At 37.3% G+C, this 24,399-nt stretch overlaps 2 protein-coding genes across 2 annotated transcripts; one reads left to right on the forward strand and one right to left on the reverse strand.

The window, feature by feature from the left end:
• Positions 1–2,959: 2,959 nt before the first annotated feature.
• LOC125665932 (uncharacterized) lies at positions 2,960–8,536 on the reverse strand. Its single transcript, XM_048898953.2, has 2 exons — positions 6,028–8,536; positions 2,960–5,292 (listed from the first exon to the last, which is right to left on the reverse strand). Exons 1-2 carry the CDS (start codon positions 8,335–8,337, stop codon positions 3,754–3,756), a joined length of 3,849 nt encoding a protein of 1,282 aa, XP_048754910.2. The 5' UTR covers positions 8,338–8,536; the 3' UTR covers positions 2,960–3,753.
• A 12,113-nt stretch (positions 8,537–20,649) lies between these two features.
• LOC125665963 (paired mesoderm homeobox protein 2A-like) lies at positions 20,650–21,734 on the forward strand. Its single transcript, XM_048899001.2, has 3 exons — positions 20,650–20,908; positions 21,200–21,272; positions 21,408–21,734. Exons 1-3 carry the CDS (start codon positions 20,768–20,770, stop codon positions 21,635–21,637), a joined length of 444 nt encoding a protein of 147 aa, XP_048754958.2. The 5' UTR covers positions 20,650–20,767; the 3' UTR covers positions 21,638–21,734.
• The last annotated feature ends 2,665 nt before the right edge of the window (positions 21,735–24,399 follow it).

Raw genomic sequence — 24,399 nt, forward strand, 5'->3', positions numbered from 1 at the left:
AACAAAGGAATGACCAGCGCGCGTGTGTGTAGAGCATCTTAAATCATCCATTGCCCAACTATCTATTTTGTATTGCTTGTAGGAGTTATGAGATTGATCACTGTTCGTTATCTTCACCTTGCATCCATATATTTTAGAAATATCTACAGTAAACAGAGGTATCCTTGACGGAAATGTTACGTTTGCAAGGCTAGTTGTATTCGACAAAGGAAAATTGTACTGGAAAATATTAACCACTATTGACGCGCGGGCGCGCCGAATACAACTAGCCGTTTGCAAGCATCATTATCTATCACACTAGTTTCAGATCAGGATGAGGGGTAACATTTGAAGCTATGATTTAATAAACATTTTCTTCTGTGTAGTTATCTTATTTCCTCTCACATTAAAGATGGAGGGGATATCACTGAGAGATGTATGTGTATGTCAGTGTTTAATATGTGCATGGTGACTAAGTGTATCGGGTTCAATGAAATGTGCTCATCTGCGTGAGGGGCCACACGTTTCGTGGTTTTGTATTGTAGATACCGATTCAGATAGTTTTGTGCCAAATAATGGGTTCATTAACATGAAGTACAACAGATCTACAACTAAAAGTACCAAGTAAGGACATTATCAAAACAAGTTTCAAAAATCAATCTTTTAACTAGGACCCCCCTCTGCTATCTGTAGTGTTGACCTTCCTTCTTCCTGTGTGGCTACAATAGTTCATTATGACGTCAATCAAAATATCTGTCTTCAGTTGTTAAAGGGGCATATTCGCTGTCATTTTGTTACCAAAAATTGAATTCAATGAAAATTGGTCAATATCATATATTTCAGTAATAACACCAGTATTTCAATTATTTCAAACATTTTCTAACCTCAAAGCAGGTACGTGGATGTGTGATTTAGGTGATTAGATAACTATTGTCTTCCAAGACAATATATTTCTTTACACTAAAAGCGGTTATCTAACGTAGTTTTATTAGGATTTTCTTGTTTTTGTACCCCCCAAAAAATGTTTTTGTTAGTCATTAATATATATTCATATACAATTGAGAGATTTTGAGAGAAAAAAATGGCTGCCATTACTTTCAAAGCTAATGCCCCTTTAAGTGTTATGTAACAAATGAAACCTGCTATTGATATTCAGCCGTACTTGATAATGTTTTGATTGATTACCGGAAATAACCTGAAGGAATAATACAAGCAATATTTATATCTGAAAAAGATCGTAATACTTATAATTTTGCATTACCGGATATTCTAACGATATTACTTATGATTGGCTGAAAGTATTTCTAGTTCTTTCTTTCGGTATCAATACTTGATCCTTGGGAATGTGTAATTCAGAAAAAGGTAAATATTTGTAACAAATACATGTAAGACCATTCTGTGCTATTGTTCCCGGGGTCTCAGCTACATGTAAATCCATTCTGTGCTATTGTGCCCGGGGTCTGAGCTATATGTAATGCCATTTTGTGCTATTGTGCGCGGGTCTGAGCTTTATGTAATGCCATTCTGTGCTATTGTTCCCGGGGTCTGAGCTTTTTGTAATGCCATTTTTGCTACTGTGCCCGGGGTCTGAGCTACATGCAAGTCCATTCTGTGCTATTGTGCCCGGGGTCTGAGCTATATGTAATGCCATTCTGTGCTATTGTGCCCGGGGTCTGAGCTTTATGTAATGTCATTCTGTGCTATTGTACCCGGGGTCTGGGTTACATGTAAGTACATTCTGTGCTATTGTGCCCGGGGTCTGGGCTATATTTAATGCCATTTTGTGCTATTGTGCACGGGGTCTGAGCTTTATGTAATGCCTTTCTGTGCTATTGTGCCCGGGGTCTGAGCGATATGTAAGGCTCTTCTGTGCTATTGTGCCCGGGGTCTGAGGTATATTGAAGGCAAAAAAAGGGGTCTGGTTACACACTCTTTTCTATTTTTTTCTAGATCCGCCATTGATTTAGTTGATAACATGATTAAATCCCATAAAATTGTAGGATGTGTTCTTGGTTCATGTAGGGGTTTTATCATGTGCCTAGTTGATTTCCACGTGAATGTTTCTATCTTGATATCCTGGTTGCGTTTAACATCGTAGCGGCTAGCGTAGATGCTATAGGTATGGCGGCTGATTTGTGCCATTTTACGATGCATTGTCTTTTCGTTATTTCGAGGCAAAAAGTAGGTAATATTATCATTTGTCCTTTGATTATTTCGGGACGAAAAGTCGCTAAATATCGTTTTGTTGTGTCGCAGGGTCCAACCAATATAAGAGAAATTGTTGATCTGAGTTCTTAATAAATTTTTATTGTGTAAGGAAAAAAAAACCTATAATTGAAACACAAACTCTCACAACACATAAAACACTCGCACAACATTTAAACAGACATTTAGACATTGCACATTTAAACATACAATGCATTAACAGCACATAGAACGCAATATTTTAGGTTACGCTGACAATGAAATTAATTACTTATCAATAAAATAATACTAGTAAGTGTAAATTTTACCAGCCAGTAATATAATATAAAATGAAGTTTTAAATTATATTTCTCAACGTCTTTGAAGTGACCGTGAAAGTTGCACTTCAGGAATATTGCATGGGGTAAATGAAAGCGGCGGGAACTTGTATTTTTATATGAGTGAGGTTAGTATGAATATTAATTACTTGATTGTCATTTAGTTGAAAGGTCGACATACATCACGTGTCTAAACAAACTAACATTCATTCATTCATACTATCGTACACCTTCGTATTCAATAGTCTATACTCGCCAATAGTATTTAAAATAGCGCTCGCTGCAACACACTTATAAATTACAATTTTCGCCTAACAAATATACGATGAAGTGTAAAATGGCAGAAATCAGCCCACACATGTACCTAGTTCCTCAGCTAGCCACTACGATATTGAACGCAACACATGAACGCAATGTACATGTAGCATATCGAATGCAAGAAAAAACAAAACACAAAAAACTTTGTATTTCATTTACTATTAATCAACAAATTAGCAGAAGGAAACGATGTCATGTACTGCAATAAAATACAGCGCACTATTGTGATAGGCAAGCTGTAAGTGCTTTCAGTAGGGTTATTACTGCTACAGTGACAAAGCATTGCTATTCCACGAAAATAGAAAAATATATTATACACGGACGTATATACATTGAATTGAATTTGATTGAACTAAATTCAAAATGACAGTGTTTATTCTGTGAAGAGGAATCTAAACTCTTCTCTGATATGAAGCAACAGTTTTCCCTTCGTTCACCCTCATTTCTGTTCACCTTTGATAAAATAGGGCCATAGTTTTCATTTTACTTCACGGTATTTCGGCAGTCCTAGTAAAGAGTGAATGGATTTGATTTTATTCTTTAATACGTAGTTTGTAATTGGTGACTAGTAATTTCAAATCTTACAACAAATGCCATCTTTACTATATCTGAAATTACAAATCCGAATTTCTAAGCAATCCTGATATGTCCCGTAAGGATCCGGGTTAGAATAGGTCCTCAGTACCCTTTGCTTGTCGCAAGAGGCGACTAAATGGAACGGTCCTTCGGATGAGACAGCAAAAACCAAGGCCCCGTATCACCGCAGGTGTGACACGATAAAGATCCCTCCCTGCTCAAAGGCCGTAAGCGCCGAGGATAGGCCTAAATTTTGCAGCCCTTCACCGGCATTGGTGACGTTTCCATATGAGTGAAATATTCACGAGAGGGACGTGAAACAATATACAATCAATCAATCAATCCTGGATGCTACTTATTACACTAATGTTTCCGAAGTTACAGATTCCTCTTTCTTGATGCGTTTTTGAATCAACCCTTTGTACAATCTGAGTGTCCTACTGCTACACACAAATGCCGTAAATATCAGGACACCCTGTAGGCTGTTAATTGTATTAACAATTACGGAGAAGCTTTTGAGCTGCAGGAGTCCATCTAAAATCTGTAATAACCAGGTAGCTCCTGTTATTGTGAATAAACGGGCAAATATTGAAAAGTCATTCGTCTTCGCTTTATTTTTGCGGATTTTGGGAGATTTTATAATCGTAGACAACGTTTTGGTAAAGAAAATAACATTAGCAACACACAACAGACCCACTGGAATGAGGAAAAACACAATCAAGTTCAGACCCTCGTCAATAAAACATTTCACTTTCCCGTATCCAATATCACTATATTTCAACATCGTCATTGCAATGTTGCTTGAAACAAATATGACTGGTAAGGAGAAGATATATATGCAGTATTTACTTAAAGCACGACATTTGCTAATATGGTTCAGAGGAATTTTAGAGTGAAAAACCCGATACAAATGAAAACTGCAGACGTTCATTGACAAGAATGACACGAGCCAGAGGTAGTGGGTGATGATGCCATACACGATACAACGTTTTGTGTTCACGTCTTCCCCGTAGCTTATGAGGACAAAAATGTGAGTTGTAAACAAAACAGCTACAAGAACCATGATTGTCCCCCCTGGTAATGTCTGAAGCTCGCGAAATATACAGTATGTGCAAAACGTTATCAAGAGAAAAACACACGAGAGTACCAATGACACAAATGTCACTGTATCTAATGAGGTTTTCTCAGTGTAAATCTTGTGTGCCTCTCGTCTGTTGTTGAATAATTCAGTAAGGGTAAAGACACAAACCCTTGCCGTACCATCAGGTAGAATATCAAACTCGTCGTCATTTAAAGATATATTGTATTGTGTCAGAAACAAGTTTCGTCCGGTGTTATTGATTTGGAATTCTTCACGATTGAACTGGATTTGTTTGCACAATAATAGGTTGGTGACGCGAACGACACGATAATCGTTAGAATCAGTGGAGCTATGTATCGACGGCCAGAGATTTAAAGAGGAACATAACTGCATAAAGCCATTGGAAGAAGTGTTTAGATTTATAAAAAGACCTGGAATGCTTAAGTTTTGTTTGATATCTACGAGGTATAACTCTGTTTGGAGTCTCGAAATTGGATATCGAAAAAATAACGTGAAACTGAGATGCATATGAAAATAATCGGAATTCTCGGGTAAAATATCCTTTTTGCATCTTTTATCAATTTGCAAAGTAAACTCTCTCAGGGGGTTTACTTTGAAATTAGACTTGATTTTGTCGGACATAAATTCGAATACATAAGTTAGGATATCAGTTGCGGAAGAGTTGAATTGAACAGAACCAGTAAAGTAGACATTTATGTTGTATCCCAGATTCTTCGATTCTCTGAATAATGGTATACAGGACTCCCCAAGGTGTAGAATCTTCCCTGGATAACACGTAACGTTTCTACAAAGTCCCTGAAAAATCATTTTAGAACACATTGAATCATGTCTAATAATGCAAGTAGTAAATCATACCATATTGAAATAAAACGCAGTAAATACTAGCATTTCTTTTATTGGTCGTTATAACCAATCTGATTGTACCGACAATAAAAACAAATAGAGGAGCGGATCGTGGAGGTGGTTTTAATCTGATTGTCATTATAACGATCTAATTTGCAAATACAATCTGTCATTAGATCGAATGCTGTCTGACGTGTTTCGTACTAATTGTTAGGCCGTTCTTGACATACTAAGTTTCACTGGGAACTACTCCGTTTATTTGATCAAAATTACAGGGCTCACAGCGGGTGTGATCAATAAACAGGAGATGCTTACCGTTCCTAATTGCGGGATTGATCACTGTTCGTTATCTTTACTGTTCGTTATCTTCACATCCCGTGGGGATCCGGGTTAGAATAGGTCCTCAGTACCCCTTGCTTATCGTAAGAGGCGACTAAATGGGGCGGTCCTTCAGATGAGACCGCAAAAACCGAGGCCCCGTGTCACAGTAGGTGTGGTGCGATAAAGATCCCTCCCTGCTCAAATGCCATAAGCGCCGAGCATAGGCCTAAATTTTGCAGCTCTGTTGACATCTCCATATAAGTGAAATATTCTCGAGAGGGACGTTAAACAATATTCAATCAATCAATCAATCGTTCTCTTCACTTTTTTCTTTTAATGTAAAAACTATAATAATGATACACATACTGTTATGGGGTCCAATATTTGTGTTTGAAAGCATCCATTGTCCCGACCGTTGGTTACTACAAGACTTGTCATGCTTTTCGGATACAGGTACATATAATGATAAATCTTCGTATCAAATGGTGAAAAGTAACCCCTTAGAGGAACTCCGCCGGCGCCAGGGTTGATATCTGAGATATAGTGTTCTTTGTATTGTGATTGGCATTGATATGCTAGATAATCTTCTTTTAGTTGGTGATATCCATTACAATTTCCACAGAAGATATTTCTGTATGGGGGTAAGATGAAAATGGTTGGAAAGAAATGACATCCTTCAACGTTAATTAAATCCATGTCATATGAACATTTATCAACCAGTACATCGGACAATTGCGGGGGATTGCATAACGCACAATACACATTTTTGAACTCAGTCAAAGTGCCGTTTTGAGTATTACTCCACCGAGCCAAAGCACCTGTTGGTATAGATTCACATGCCCATCTAACATCCGGGTCGTTCTTCGGCCAGTTTCCCGTGATATTACACTTGTCTTTCACTGAAACAGACTTGCTTGGACACGTCTTTAAATAACTTTTATTATTTTGGCGGCACCATGTCTGACTAGGTTGAGGGTGGTACGTTGTATCGCAGCCTGCAGCACGTAATGTTTTAAGAAAATCCGAAAATAGGAAGAAATTGGAATGCTCTATATAGACCGAACAACTGGCCGTTATATCCCATGGTTTGTGCTGTACGACCGTGGGTGACGGAGCATGGTTGCACAGTAAACAATACATATTCAGATACGGTATACCAGTGGACAATTCTGTTACCGGATGCAAAGAAAAAGCATCCTCAAACTGTTGGAGACAGCCTCTCTCAATGATGTCTGGGGATTTGCCTGATCTGAAACACCCATTTGTTACCAAAAATTCTTCGCCAGTGTTTCGTATTGTTTTATGAGATAATATCTTTTCATTCAGACATTGAGAAGGATATAACAAGGGCATATCGGCACAACACCTTTCAAAGTCAATTAGATGGTCAGTGAAGATACATGTTTGGTCACAGGAACAATTTCTTTTCAAGGTAGAGAAGCTGTCTGGAATTCCATATTTGCCACAAGTTTCCGCAATGCCGCCGAGGGCTATCTTTTTGTGCATGATATTTGTTATATTCGCTGATTTATGCGGACGCTGTGCTTGCTTCCCGTCATCATTTGATTGTTCGTAATTCATTTCAGAGGAAAAATTACCATAAAACTCCATGTTAAAATGTCTGATTCTAATATCGAAATAAAAACTCGCTGGGAGAGCATCACGTTTCACATTGTTTCGTGTTATTTTCATGTCGACTTCCGGAAAACTGAAATTGTGACGTGCAACTGGTTTATTACATGATAAACAGAATATATTTTTGTATGGAAATGTACCCGTGTTTATATCATAATTCAGACACCCACTCTCGTATGTTGCGTTGTATACATCCCACATGCCGGAGACGTTACATCGATCAATCATGTCTCCTGCATAGAAACCGGGGTTACAAATTTTGCAGAACATGTTTGTGAACAGATTGTCACTGTTGCGATACCTGGATTCGCATCCATGTTGGATATCATAGTCGATTTCTTCCCAACTTCCTGTTTTGTTACAAGAGTCAAAATATACTTGTACTTCGTGGCTGCAATCGTTCACAAGTACTTTATCTGGAGGATACGGAAATATATTACAGCGTTTCTCTTTTCCTTTCTCTATTACCTCCTCGTAAGAAGAAAAGAAATTGATGTCCAAGAAAAGGTCACAGACGATGTCTGTTGGCCAAGGATCAAAATCAAGATCAGCATTGCACTCAGCACAAAAACGGTTAGAATATGTGAGCGATGTATTTTTACTGGTGACAGGAGGGTAGAGTAATTTCTCAGTTTCACTTAAATCATGTGTACAGGCTTGTCCTGTTTCTTTGTCTGTGTTTTGCGGACAGGAATCAATCACAAGAAAGGTTGATTTAGGTTCATAGACAGATGCATTTAGAATCACAGCTGACTTGCAGATTGGTTCTGAAACAGAGAAATATAAATCCGGACAACAGTTGTATTCCAGGAAACATTTCTTATCACAAGAACATGGTGGACAGGAGTACTCAATATTGGTAACATCTCGCATCGTCCACGAACCAGCAAAACCATGAGAAAAACACAAGTGACCGGGACCACACAAAGTAAAATATTTTTGAAGAAGTCTTGTGATGTTAACATCCTGTGATGATTTCACTTTTGTACAAGTTAACATCAAAAGCATATACAAAAATGACGATGACACGATGTAAGCCATTTCTAATTCCGATCCTTATTCATAAATTGCCAACAAACCGATGCATCTTCAGTGTTGAAGTTTCCACCAACCCATTTGCTGATTTCAAATTAAATGATGAAATATTCAGTGGAGCAGTAACTGATATTAAATAAAAACCACGCAATGGATAAAGAGCTAGACACTCGTTGCGATACTAAACTTCCTTTTTCACCGAATGAAAACAAAGATTCTCTTGTATGCGACAATAGATGTTTGATTTTAAACAGTACACAATAGATGCATTCAATATTTATCAGAGCTTCCAAATGCAATTTCATCATCGTATCTTTTTTGGTGACCCGGGCTCAAAAGGTTACTCAATGCTCCTTGCTTGTCGGAAGAGGTGACTAACAGCAGGTGTGGGACGATAATGATTCCTCCCTGCTCAATGGTCATAAGTGCCGAGCATAGGTCTAAATTGTGCAGCCCTTCACCGGTCTTGGTGACGTCTCCATATGAGTGAAAGATTCTTGAGAGGGATGTTAAACATTATACAATTAATCAATATTTTGGGGGTTATTTGTTAAATTAACATAACAAGTTTGTTCTCATACCGAGACGTCACCAGCTTAAGGTGGAATGTCACCGTACAAGCGCCTACCACCACCCAGGTCCTCCGTTTTTAAGGCCATAACTGAAAGAACTACAATTTCGTTTATATTATCGGATGTTTCGTGACCGCGCATCCATGACTTAGTTTTATCAATCAGGTTTAAGCTGGACTCAGACTCAAGACCCTCCTGTCACGAAGCGAACATCCTCACTACTACTAAAATATTCATTTTTTAAAATCATGACCCAAGAAGTAGTCATGTTAACTTCAGTACCTTTTCAACATGGTAGGAAAATGGTTTGTTTTTCTAATTGAACGAAATTTATTTTCTGTGATGATTGTTTCTTTACGCATGTACATTTACCGGTATCTCAAGAATAGTTCAAATGATCTCAGGTGTGTGTGTGTGTGTGTGTGTGTGTGTGTGTGCAGCTGTAGCACATTCAAACCAAAATAATTTTAGTTTGAATTATTAATTCATTTATTCAATTAATATCTGGAAACCCGTTATGAGTTCTATATTTAAAACAACGCGATTTCCTTTAAAATTGTAAATTCATAATACTTGTTGAATAGAACCCTGCCGTGGCGGCTGAAACGCACACCCCTCTCCCTTAGGTTATTAGGGGCGTACGTTGCAGTCGATGTTGGCGACGATGGTAAAAAGGAAATGTACTGATTACAGTAATCAACATTTCTATTTATATATACGTTTTCAAAATCTTTCATTCAGAAGTTTTATACATGCTATGGATAACAAATTATTCAACCGAAACAATAAAACAATGTTTTCTCATTTCCCCCATGTTCACTTTCTTATACAACCACACATAAATCGGCCGCTCCTGTCCGTGATAATGAAAGCAAATATTGTTTATATCATAGTGTATTAGTTCTTATACTATAGCTCCATCGACTCAAATAATTAAGATATCACTGGAATTCGTAACTTTCGTAGTACAGCTTTGATAATTATATCAACCTTGTCGGAAATTCATATGCACCCCTGGATTGTACAACAATGCCAGGTTTTAGTATTAGGGTCTGTTTCAGAGTCTTTCCTATCTTACGATTTCTATAATATATCGATTTATCAATGAAATAATCCTAGGTAATGAGTTGTCGTGATTGAGATGTGTACTGTGAATACCACTCTCCATATGTGGAATTGCAGTAAGCTGTGACTCTCCGCTTTGGTGGCAATACATGTACATATATGCCATATGTTTACAAATGAATATTTCGTAAAGCTGAAAATAACATTTTAAAAATAAAAGCACATGTGCATATCAATTATGGAGAACCGGCTTAATATTGATAAAGAATATTCGCCTGTATATTTCAGTAACATTTATATAGGCCTATATATTTAAATTAAAAATCCCCGTGTTATAGGTTTTGTTGTATTTTTGACTGAATGCAGACCGGACACGTGAAGCCGTTGTAATCTTCTTAATTTTCTTCCTTCCGATCGACAGGGGTGACTTTCATTACAAAGAAAACTTATCAATGTGTTTCGGAAAGATCTCATTATACTTTAGAAACCATAAAACTTTGTCGAACACATTGAAGGTTTATTAATGAGGTTATTCTCAAAAGTTGTTTTTATATTACTGGGATTTTCATGTTTAAAAAAGCACGTTCACTTTGATTTTGTAGTGAATTTGAATCTTTTCGTGTGGTTAAAAGTTTGAAAAGAAATATTACGTAGTTGGTTTTTGTCGTAAATTGCGCTTTAATATTGTAAGAAGTTAATATATTTTAAAATCAAGTAGTGAGGGAAAAAAGAATTTTGACATTAACCCTTACGATCACAACTGAAACACGATTGGATATAGTTTCAAAAAATGAAATCGTAGAAATGATTCTTAGAAATATTAAATCAAAATTCATTTGTACCAAATGACAGAAAATCAACGAACTGAGTACAAATTGCATTATCAAGAATAGCATTTACCGTAATGGATGTAAATTACAAATTCAATTTGAAAGAAAATGTTCATAATCATGCGGAGAGACCGTTTGCTTATACGTCGAAAGTGACGTCAGAGTTCTCCGATTTCCTGTATGAGCAGCGGGAGAAACGCAACAAGTTGCAAACAAAAGCTGACGAGGGCCAAGCTCAAGCAGTCACTTCCGGGGAAGATTCCAAATGTAAGTGTTAACAGCGATTATGTAACTATAGAGGAGCATAGAATCGGATCATTGTGTACAAGGAAGAGTATATCAATCGAACACGAGCCAATTGAATTTTATGTGGGCATTGACGAGTTATGTTGTCTTCTTGGGGGTGGGGGAGGGGTTTCAGACTTTGAGTTATTTAGCTTTATGGGTACTTTGACGTAGAATTGTATTAGATGATTTCCCCCCTGAATTTTCTGTTGAAGATTTCTTTTGTCATCTGTTAAGCAATCAATGACAGTTTTCAATTTCAGTCACTCTTACGTTTTTGGTCAGATATCAGATGACAGCAACAAACGAGCTTCGGTGAGGAGATAGTTGGGTAATAGAAGTTTGTAAACATAAATAACAATAAATCAATCATGTGTGCTTGCCCTGCTTTCAGATGAGGTAAAGCGAGTTCGGATTTCTTCATCAAATAAAGGTAAGGGAATCCTAGTGATATAAAAAGTTTTCATCGGATTTCCGCGGTTCGTATTGAAATGTAACCTGTTTCTGTAAACTCGATGAACATCCATTTTTAAGGAGTTGATCTTTTTAAATAAAATCAATTCCACTAACTAAAGTCATTCCTGTAAGTAGTTCTTGTTTTCTGTGCAGCATTATTAAGGAAATCAGCCAAGAAAAGTAGTTCCCTTACATATGTGTTTTCGATGTCACGATCATACATAGCTGCAGAAATGTAACTCTCTGGGAAAATATTGGGAGAGACCAGAAAATTACGGATCCACTCCTTATAGAAACCTTCGATTTATGGCACAGTAAAAATGTGTACGGTTGATGCCTTATATCGTTGTATTTTTACATCGCCGTCTCATAGATTTAATATAAAAATTCTTAACATATTCCCCCATTATACTTGTGCCCAAACATACCTTCAATATTACTTATTAGGTTTGTTACTGACTGTCTACGGTAATATATCGGATTGTTGATGTCCATGGATGGCGAGGCGAAAAATAAGTGTCGAGGACCAAACCTTTTTATATGTTTATAAATATAAGAAAGAAACACAATGAATTCATTTATGAACAGTCAACAAGAACTGAACTGAGATCATTTCAGCAAAGTAACAACAACACATGAACACAATGTTCAACATCATTTACAAAAATGTTTTTATTTTGTTTCAATATTCAAGTAAGACAACAATAACAGCTTACTTTTGGTTAATGTTATTTATAGTAACAGAGCAATTGGTAAACTAAAACTTTTAAAGACATAACGGCCGCCATGTTGCCGTCTAAAGGTTGTTGCTCGCCGTCTAAAGAAATCTAGACTGCAGCCACGTGACATGTTTCATCCAATGAAATTGCGTCATTCTAGTCCGAGGCAAAACAAATATTCAAAAACTTCTACTTGAGAAGAAAAAAGCTCTTGCTGTGGCCTTAAATTCCACATTTAGATATATCAACGACGTTTTGTCTATTAACAATAATAACTTTCATTAATATGACGATTCAATATATCTCTGTGAGCTCGAAATAAAAGACACTACAGAGTCGTCCACTTCTGCTTCATACTTAGATATTTTATTGAAAGTAGACATTAACGGCAACCTGACAACTCAACTGTATGACAAACGGAATGATTTCAGCTTCCCCATCTTCAACTTCCCGTATTTATGTAGCAATATTCCATTATCACCTGCATATGGTGTTTATATCTCTCAACTGATTCGATACAGAAGAGCTTGTTCTGCGTATAGTCAGTTTTTAAATCAAGGCAAGCTACTGACAAACAAGTTGATGGTACAGGGGTTTTAACAGTCTCGATTGAAGTCAGCATTTCGCAAATTCGAGAGGCACCTGATCCCACCTCTGGTATATCCAGGGGTCCGTGTTTGCCAAACTATCTATTTTGTATTGCTTATAGGAGTTATGAGATTGATCACTGTTCGTTATCTTCACCTTTCATTCATTAAAGCCCCGTGAGAGCCGAAAACTCACAGCTTCAGATGATTTCGTTTATCAACGTAGCCATGTTAAGTAGTCGGTCAATTTGACCGTTGCTATTTGTACAAACATACATGTTATATATGCGGTCTTCATTTATCATAAACACGAATAATTACTAGATTTTAAAAAAAACCCAACAATTTCTCTAAAGGTAAAATAGGGTCTTTAGTATTGAAATGCTATAAAAGCCAAGTGTGGTCATTTACACTCCGTTTCGATAGCGAAGTGTAAACAGAGAGTGGCGGGGATGGAACCAAACTAATGAAAGCTGTGAGTAGAGTTCAATATTCAAACCTATTTGAATAATTATTATTTAACCGAACTGAGATGATTCCATCCAAAACATATCACTAGAAATATTTTTGGGTATATTAGTTCACACAAATACTATTGTTTCGAAAAGACAATGAGTATGGAAATAGACCCCGGTTCGAAATGACTGCCTACGTATTGTAACAAACGAAATCATTTGTGGCGGTGAGTTTTCATCTGAAGGTATATTTGGACACTAATATTGTAGGAAAATATGTAAGGAATTTTTAATATTAAATTCATAAGACGGCGATGTAAGAATCCAGCGATATAAGGTATCAACTGTGCGCATCTTTTTCTGCATCGTAAATCGAAGGTTTTTATAAGGTGTGGATCTGTAGCTCTCTGATCTGTCCCAATATTCTATCAGGGAGCAACAGTTCTGCATCTAGATCATACATTGATTAGATAACTTGTCTTCCAATTCAATTGTTTTTTCTCTTTTAATATAGCAAACGTTAATACACATATGTGTCCGATATTTGCTTCTCCACACGATGCCGAGGGTTCAAATACTTTCATCTTTTTCGATGCAATTCGCATTTTCTTTAAACACGATACATGTGTATAACTTGTTCACAATAAACAGACTTCTTGCATTGTTTAACTCTATTACATTTTCAACATTGAATAAAAATGATATTTTCATAGTGTGAATTTATTTCACTCGTAAAGCAGTTTTTATTTTTAAAAATATATATATTTTCACGAGTGCTTCGCAGTTATGAAAATATATAAAAATAGTCTGAGATTCGTAAAATAAATTCCAAATACAATTACAAAGCTTTGAATATCCTCTATATATCTTTTTTTTTTTTTTTTTTTTTTTTTTTTTAGATATTATAGATCAATGTCGATATACCGCCCTGACTACTAGTAGGACTATTAGGACTTTCTAAATGAGAAAAAAAAATCCCAACGTTCTACATGAATATAATTTTTCGACTTTCATAAATTACATAAACATACGATTGTGATGTAAGTGGAGTTAATTATGAAATATTCAAAGTGCAACCGATACATAATGACATTGTACTGCATTATGCAAACGGTGAACGATCGACATACTTGTTTATGTATATATGCATACTGTAGCTTTGTTTACATATCGCGACAGTAGATAGTTCATGAAGTGAATTAAATAATGGAGTAAACACGCAGAGTACATGTAAACGTACAGATACAACCTGTCATTAGATCAAGTGCTGATGTGTTTCATAACAATTGTTAGACCGTTCTTTACATACTGATTTTGACTACGGAATACTCCGTTTACCTGATTAAAATAGAGCGCTCAGGGCGGGTGTGAATTGTCAAGATGGGATGCTTACTGTTTCTAAGCACTCGATCCTCTGCTGTGTCGAGGGGTCTATGTCCTACTCTTAATTTTGAATTCTTTATGTATTGTATATTTAAGGGACATTCAGGCCCGATTCGCCGGGTGTTTTTGTGCTTATTCTTTGTATTTTATGAATTTTTTTGTGTGTGAGAAATTTTGTTGGTACACCCACTTCTAAGTAATATTAAGTTTCATACATCTTTTACTGGAACACATTCAAAAGAAATAACATTAAAGAAGATATTCACGAAAATCGGGAATTTTCGTAAACTTTTCTGATGACGAAACTGGTAAATTGATTGATTGAATATTGTTTAGCGTCCCTCTCGAGAATATTTCACTCACATGAAGACGTCACCGCCGGCGAAGGGCCTCAATACCCTTTGCTTGTCGTTAGAGGCGACAACATGGGGCGGTCTTTCGCATGAGATCACAAACACCGAGGCCTCGTGTCACAGCACGTGTGGCGCGATAAAAATCCATCCCTGCTCAAAGGCCGTAATCTCAGAGCATAGGCCTATATCCCTTCACCGGCAATGGTGACGTCTCTATCTGAGTGAAAAATGTTCGAGAGGGACATTAAACAATATACAATTAATCTACCTCTTATGATGTAAAAGATATGACCAATGTTAAAGTTCTTTTGAATATTTCCCAAAAACTAGGTCAATGTAAAAAATCTGATTGATTGTATTTTGATTAACGTCCCTCTCGAGAATTTTTCATTCATATGGAGACGTCACCAAGACCGGTGAAGGACTTCAAATTAAGGCCTTTGCTCGGCGCTTACGGCCTTTGAGCAGTGAGGGTTCTTTAGCGTGCCACACCTACTGTGACACGGATCATCCGTTTTAAGGTCATCTCCGAGGACCCGTAACATTCACACCTGATGCCGAGCGTTTGGCGATGGAATTGTTACTACCTGTTCCAACGACTTAGGTCTGTCGCGGCCCGGATTGGAACCCCGACCTTCCGCATGCTGGGCGAACGCTCTACCTCTAGACCGGTGACCGCCCAGTATTCCGACGGTCCGATAGTCCGACGGTCCGGTAGTCCGATAGTCCGACGGTACGGTAGTCCGACGGTCCGATAGTCCGAAACTCCGATAATTTGTGGCCACATATAAGAGATCGCTATGTAATAGGCAGCAGAAAACAGGATTGAGTGTCGAGTGGTAGAGCGATTTTTTACGTCACAAGAGCAAAACATCGCACAGTGGGAAAACTTTGAACGGGTTCGACCTACATCGGGTACCTGTAAAGTGCGAAACGAAACGAAACGAAATCTACCGAAATGTAACCCACCGAAACGAGACGAAACAGATTGTATAACCGAACTCTATTAATTATAATAATTAAAAGTGGTGTATAACTGAACTCTATTAATTATAATAATTAAAAATGGTATCTTAAGCCCCTGTTAAAGTTACCACATATAAATAAAATTCGCCTCCCCATTGTGGTAAGCTTTTGGCTTGACAGATACAAAGTTTTAAAAGTTGGAAGAGGGTGAGTAAGCACAAAGTTCATATCCGAAGTTGATTGAATACCCTGTGCAATTAGTTTCGGATCCATAAATTTCAGAACAGAGGGTTACAGTTCGGCATAAATACACGTTTCAGTATATTTTACTCTAAAGACAAATCTATGTATACATGTGGATATTGTGTATTTGTATGTAGTATATTAAACGGTGGATTCTGAGTATGTCTTCCCGTTCTCTTTGTAATTTCTGCTTCCCTTGTTCATAAGCCTTTTGAGTTTACAAAATGCTGACCTCCTCCTGATATTATTGCATAAAAAATTCTGTTTTCCGTCCCGTTTTCAATTCCCCGTCCTAGCAACAAAACAAATGTATAGAGTTATATTTAGACTCACTACATATCAATAATTATTTTTAATAACACATGTATATATATTTTACCGAATTGCATTCATATAATATGGTATACTATCTAACTTTTTCCATTATTGAAAGTACTCGCACCTCAGCAGTTAGAGATAAAATAAAAGGTTAAGAGCTCTTCCTGCTTTCAAATTTCTCAGACACCAGTTTCTTAAAACAATGTATCTATACCCAAAGGCGGATCCAACGCCAGCGACCCCACCCCTTGTTTAGTGTGTTTCGCCAGACCTCTGAGACTGTAACTCTCCGTTCTGAAATTTATTGATCTGAAACTAATTGCACATGTTATTTAATCAACTTCGGATATGTACATTTTGCTTACTCACCACCTCCCCCCTTTCCAGCTTTTAAAACTGTGTATCAGTCAAGCTGAAAGCCTACATCAAAGGAGAAGCGAATTTTATTTATATGTGGTAATTTTCACAGGGGCCTAAGATACCATTTCTAATCAAAGAGTTCGGTTATACAATCTGTTTCGTTTCATTTCGGTGGGTTTTCGTTTCGGTAGATTTCGTTTCGTTTCGCACTTTACAGGTACCCACCTACATCTACATGTATATATTTCGGCATCGTCGGAAGCCCACGGTTGATTACGCTTCGTTCCTTTTTCCATAACCCGTGTGTTCATTCATTCCTACTCGCTGTGTGTGTGTCTGTATGTATGTATGTCTGTCTGTCTGTATGTATGCTGAATTTAAGGAACATTTTCATCGTGTCCTTATAGAGAGCTATGTAGATATACATATATATACAGATATCTATAGGCTTGTAGGGAGGGCTGACAGCGGATACTCGTCAGGGATGTAGCAACAGAGGAGGGGGGGGGGGGCTGATCCCTTCCCCACTTTTTAAAAAATTTCCCTTTCTTCTTTTTTACATGTTGAAACTCTTTTTGGTTCGGCTTCCCCCCCCCCCCCCCCCCCAATCCTTTATGGCTGGCCCCCAGCTCTCCCCTTTCAAAAACGATGCCACGCGCCTGTTCGTGTCCCCTTAACACTTTCAAAAGTAGGGAGTGGGGACAATAGTATGTATGTGCCCCCTCCTTACACTTCTGGGACCCCAAACGAGATCCTCATTTTTATATCAAATGTTGTTTGATAACATCCTCCCCTTATTTCTAGTGCAAGAAATTTCTGTTCAAAAATTGTTATTTGCTATAAAGAAAGGTATACCATAAAATTGGTATAAAATTCGGATATACAGATTTGCGTTGAAAAAGTTAGATAGGCTCTGATTGGCGCATAATTGCATTATTGTCGTCCCATACAAAAATTTATTTCCTTATTGATTGTTATGCCCCCTTATACAGAAAATTTTCATTTAATAAACTTTTGCCCGTGGATGGTGGATGGTGGGGGGGGGGGGGGGGGGGGAGACTTGAGGCCTACTCTTCGAACTTTTAAGACTGAGCAGGGTGTAGGGATTCCTACCATTTTTAGCTTGTTATTTCAGGGGTTGGGGTGATTATGTAGGTTACCGTCGCCATCTTCATGACGTTTATGTGGAAAATTTTGGAATTGAATCCCATTTTAGCATGTGCCCCAATCTAAGTTTTGTGCTCTCCTACCAACACTTTACGGTATTTGACTACGGCATTGGCGTTGCCTTATAGCTAATAACATATTCGTCCGAACAAATTACTAATTTGTCCGAACAAATAGCTAATTCGTCCGAACGAATTACTAATTTGTCCGAACAAATAGCTAATTCGTCCGAACAAATTGCTAATTTGTCCGAACGAATATCTATTTCGTCCGAACAAATCCATAATTCGTCCGAACGAATTACTAATTTGTCCGAACGAATTACTAATATGTCCGAACAAATAGCTAATTCGTCCGAACAAATTGCTAATTTGTTCGAACGATTTTCTATTTCGTCCGAACAAATCAGTAATTCGTCCGAACGAACTACTAATTCGTCCGAACGAATTACTAATATGTCCGAACAAATAGCTAATTCGTCGGAACAAATTGCTAATTTGTCCGAACAAATAGCTAATTCGTCCGAACGAATAATATATTTATGTATGGCCTTTCTACGCCGCCGTAAGTTCACACTTGAATGATTTTGGTCAGAAATTGATTGTCTGATTTATAATAAGGCCGTGTCGATTTTGGCGGTTTCTGGTAATTTCCTTAAAATAATGCCTGACATGAATAAATTTTAACTCTATTAATTAACATTTTTGGTGATGGTCAACATGTCGGACTATCGGAATATTGAACCGTCGGACTATCGGACCGTCGGAATACTGGGCTTGAACCCTCTAGACCACCGCGGCGGTATTAGCGTTAAATCTTTATCGGTGGAAAGGTTGGTTGTATGTTGCTTGACGTATCCGTGGATCATGATAGTATTACCTACATATGTAATACTAAACCTAAATACACGGAGACGATATATGAATTTTAAAAAAAATGTGCACTGGATTAAAAATTAAGATAAAATTAATTGAACTTGACTTCTTTCTGTACTAAAGAAAATAAATAAATAAAAAACCAAAACACATATACGAGCAAACTCATATTTAAGCAAGATTAAATAACACCACTATTAGCATGCGCGGGCTAAGATTTATTTTTCAGGGCGGGGGTCAAACTTTTGGTAAGAAAAAAGAAAACCAACTCTCTTAAAAAGTAAACAAAATCATTAAAGGTTTGACTAAAGTACAACAAAAAATTTAAAATCTTCAAACATGGGGGTTGGGGTGGGTGGGGTAGGCTCAGTGCATGAATTCGATTCATCTGACGTGTAAGTAGAAGTAGTTGTACCCCACTCCCCTCGATAAAATTCACTCGATTGACCAAGCCATGAGCTATAGTGTTACGAACTCCTGTGTTAGAGTCGCGAATGACGAGAACATGTGCGCACAAACGTGATTGTTCTTAGACCACACTATTTGCAGTTCTTGAACCCGTTCTAGTGATGCATACTCTGTGTTCGGAATCGGCAGGAATTTGTGCTCGTTCTAAGAACGGCAGTCTCGAACACACTCCATGTGTTTGGAAGATCAGGATGTCATAGTCATGCAAACACTTAACCATGCAGGTAATCGACCATAAGTTCAAACATCTAAGAGACTCAGGCAAATCTTGCTAAAATCTTAACCAATTCAAGATTGATTTCCGGATTTTCACTAGTCGGTACGGACTGGTGCTATAGAGAATTACTAGTCCGACATGTTTTTTACTATTCTCGGACTTACGGACATGAGGTAATTTCGAACCCTGATTTAGTAATCGAAGTTTGGGGGATTTTATTAAAAAGGTATAATGAGTTGTACGTCCCATCCCACGAATTAGGATTTTTGAAGTTCAGCCAACAGAGTATGAAAAAGTCAACTTCTTCTCCGGCTGTCCCACCACTTTTGAAAAAGAAGTTGTTATGTCCTTATAGTAATATAGCTAATATTGTGTATATAGTGTAACGTACAAATTCAACAAAGTCCCATAACTCCTTTAAAATTTGTCGAATCAAAATGGTGACGCAATATGATCAACTACACATGGTGACTGACAATCCGACAAAATAAGAACACAATCCATTGAGTGGTTTCTAAGGAGTTGCGTCCACAAAGTGTTCCTATAGTGTAGCATGTATAAATTCAACAAAGTCCCATAACTCCTGTAAAATTTGTCCAATCAAAATGGCGGTACAATATGATCAACTACACATGGTGACTAACAACCCCACAAGATATGGACAAAATCCGTCGAGCATGCAGTTTCTGAGGACTTGCATCCACAATGTGAAGTGGGACGGACGGACGCCAGTATTTCTATGTCCCCTTCCGCGTTGCGGTGTAGGACAAGAAAAATACGGCAGATATATATATATATATATATATATATATATATATATATATAGACGTTCCGCGCACGACGGCGTGTGCACTGTAACAATGAAATTTATTAAAATTTAAATTATGAAATAAACTAAAGACCGAAATCCCCCAGTAGCACTTTCATTTAGCGTACTATTAGGACTTTCTCTCAAGTTTTCAAAACCGGCAAGGCGGTTAAGAACATGCTGCAATTATAGAAACGGCGTGGGAACTTTTGTTCCTACTTTGGATTTGTTTTTTCTCCAAAAATGATCACATTCAATTATTGATCTGACATTCCAATATTTTACTTACAAGTCTTCCCCTCCAATACTATGCAACGACGCTTCCGAACGACTTTCTCAAGAGGACAATTGTGTGAACTAGAGGGCGCTTTTCTGCAGACACGATACCCGGATGTATTCCAGAGAGAAATGCTTGCTATGAAACTGTGTTTGACGGAATCCCGGGTACAGGTACTTTTTTTTTTTATGGATTTGTTTTGTTTTTTCACAGTGATTTGTTTGTTGATTTACTTCCCATTCGAAAATCTTTAACTCAAACTGGGGTTTCATCTTACTTTTAAACAATAAAAGGTAGCATACTAATTTCATGATTAAATCGAGGCTAAATTTTGAATATTATTTCGTATCTAAAACAACCAACAAATATAGAACTTCAAATTTTTGGAATATAATGTAGTTATATTTTACGGATTCGTCAACCAATTGATGCATTTAGTACTTTGATTGAATTTTTCCTTTAAGGTTTGGTTCCAAAATAGGAGGGCAAAGTGGAGAAAGGAATTAAAATTAAGGAGTGCTACAAACAACTGTAAAGGTACTGTGTAATAGGATAAATGTTCATAGTATCGTATCTCATTCTGTGTGTGTGTGTGTGTGTATATATATATATATATATATATATATATATATATATATATTCTCATTTTTCTTTATTTTGTATATATTACAGACAATTCAAATTTAACTGCATCTAAGCAAACATATGGCAATACATTTCTGGACTCTTCAGAGAGAATCCGGGATCTGCATGCGTCTTCAGAAACAAACTTTCCCAGCATGCCGTACCACATGATATCATCTTTATACCCCTGCCCCTTGCCTGCAGAATTTGAAAACCGTTATGGAACATCCACGCTACCATCTGTAGACGAGGAGCGGAATTTCACAGTCTTGAATTAAATTTTATAACATTTAGATCCGATGTGAATATTTTGTGAAATTTGGATTTTCATTGTGCTTTTTATTAAACAGAAAAGAAAATGTACATGTTACTCTATTGCCAGTTGTATTATTCATCATACAAAGGAAATGGGAAACGGGTTCTATCAAATTATGGATACTAGATTAGGTATTATATAACGATGTAATTTACTATTATAACCTGATGCGTTTTATACCAATTGTTATGACGTTCTTTACCCACTTAAATTGACTACGGATTACGCCGTTTACGCAGTTGAAATTTAGGGCTCACGGCGGGTGTGACCGGTCGACAGGGGATGCCTACTCCTCCTGATCCCACCTCTGGTGTAGTTCATAGTTGTTCTATACTCTTTATTTTGTATTCTTTGTAAGATTTATATGAAAGGTGAAGATAACAAACTGTAATCAATCTCGTCACTCCCATAAGCAATACAAAACAGAGAGTTGGGCAAACATCATCAACGTATTTGTCAGTAGCTTGCCTAGATTTAAAACCTGACCATATGCAGAACAAACTCTTGCGTATTGAATCAGTTGAGAGATACTCGTATAAACACCATATGTAGGTGATAATGGAATATTGCTACATTATCTTAAATCATTAATCGAGCCTTTATTATAAGGCCTTTGAATTTTAAATTGAGACTGCAAAAACCGAGACCCCGTGTCACAGCAGGTTTGGCCCGATAAAGACCCCTCCCTGTTCAAAGGCCGTAATCTTAAATCTTTTGCTACATGCCTTACACCTCGTCACAGAAGAGAATTTATTCTTTTTCGCTTTATTTTCTGAAAAATAAACTCATTAGTTTGTGGTCTGAACGGACGAGCTGCACCAAAAATGCGCGAGATGAGATATGATAAGTCGAAATTCATCACGTAGTTCATAAGTGCTTTCAAGTAAATATATTTGTTTAAAAATATTTGTTTGTTTAAAAATTCGGAGCGGGAGACTGTACCGATTTGTGTTTTCAAAGTTCAATATCGAAAAGTCAGTACACCCTTCAGATATTAGCTGTAAATACGTGACAATCCTTAATATCTTTGAGTAGATAGTTTACACAACATTCGTCAATAAATGATATAAGACGGGTTCATCGGAAGTTTATCTTGATAAACGGAACAAGAGGCCCACAGGCCTTAACGGTCACCTGAGTATTAGTTAAAAGTATCTCTAGCCCTGAGTATTAGTTAAAGTATTACTAGTCCTGAGTATTAGTTAAAAGTATCACTAGCCCTGAGTATAAGTTAAACGTATCACTAGCCCTGAGTATAAGTTAAAAGTATCACTAGCCCTGAGTATAAGTTAAAAGTATCACTAGCCCTTAGTATAAGTTAAACGTATTACTAGCCCCATTGGCTATAAAATCTAGAAAAAATTCCTGTTCTGCATGTTAAAGATAAATTCTAATATTCAGCAATAGTGTAAAACAAGTCACGTTCTTAAAACTTAAAATTCCCACTACAGTGCCTATACTGATGAAAAACGGTACACAATATGATATACGTAACATTAACACGATATGACCAGTTTAGACCCGTCCTAGTAAAAAAAAAAAAAAACCGGGGTCCTTCGGATGAGACCGCAAAAACCGAGACCCCGTGTCACAGCAGGTGTGGCACGATAAAGACTCCTCCCTTCCCAAAGGCCGTAAGCGCCGAGCATAAGCCTAAATTTTGCATCCCTTCACCGGCAATGTTGACGTCTCCATATGAGTAAAATATTCCCAAGAGGGACATTAAACAGTATACAATCAATCAAGCAAAACTCACAATTTTTGTACATCCTTTTCTGCGTTTCCTATTATGCCGTTTCAGCAAACTTAGAGAAATATTTCAAATGATAAAAACAATAATAACTATGGTAATTTTGGCCCCATCCTGGAACTAAAATCCTTACCCCTGGGATCATGAAATTTATAATTTTGGTAAAGGGCTACTTACTCATTCTAAATACCCATTTAGTTTCAATTTAGTATCAATACTATTAAATAATACACCATTTAAATCTTTTACACATATACACAATATACATTTTTGTATACCAAGTTTGGCCCCGCCCTGCAGTCAGAACCTCCATTTACAGCTTTGGAAGAGGCTTCCATGCCCTTTACCACTATATATGCATTTAGTTTTTCTTACAGATGCGCAGTTGGAGGAAAGGTATTTGAATATCGGTCAATGCTTGGCAGTTTTTATCCCGATCCTAAGATCACGGAGTGAAGAAGCCCTGATATTCATAACTTATGTCCACCTTGTCCCAAAGATGCTTCTTACCAAATTTGAAGAAAAAATGGAATGGCAGTTGTCAAGAAGTTAAAAATATTCATTTGTTAGCACATTCAATAACTGACCATTTCCCCCCACCCTGATACCAAAACCTCAACCAATGGGATCATGAAATTTACAATTTTCGTGCAAAGTTATAAGGTGAAAATAACAGTGATATTCATTTTGACCCCACTGTAATATCAAATCCCTCCTTGGCCGAGTGGTTAGAGCATTGCGCTCAAAATCACACGGCCTCTCGCCTCTGGTCGGCGCGGGTTCGAGTCCCGGACGCTCGCGCCGGTAACAGCGAAAGTTTCCCAGTTTCCTTTCGGAAGGTCGGTGGTCGCTTCGCAGGTACAGTGTACCTAGGTTTTCTCTTCCACCATTAATAACTGGACGCCACCAGATAATTGAAAAATTGTTGAGTATAGCGGAAAACAGCAAACAATCAAACCCCTACCCCTGGGATC

The sequence above is a fragment of the Ostrea edulis genome, chromosome 10 (genome assembly GCF_947568905.1).
Source record: "Ostrea edulis chromosome 10, xbOstEdul1.1, whole genome shotgun sequence".
Classification (NCBI taxonomy): domain Eukaryota; kingdom Metazoa; phylum Mollusca; class Bivalvia; order Ostreida; family Ostreidae; genus Ostrea; species Ostrea edulis.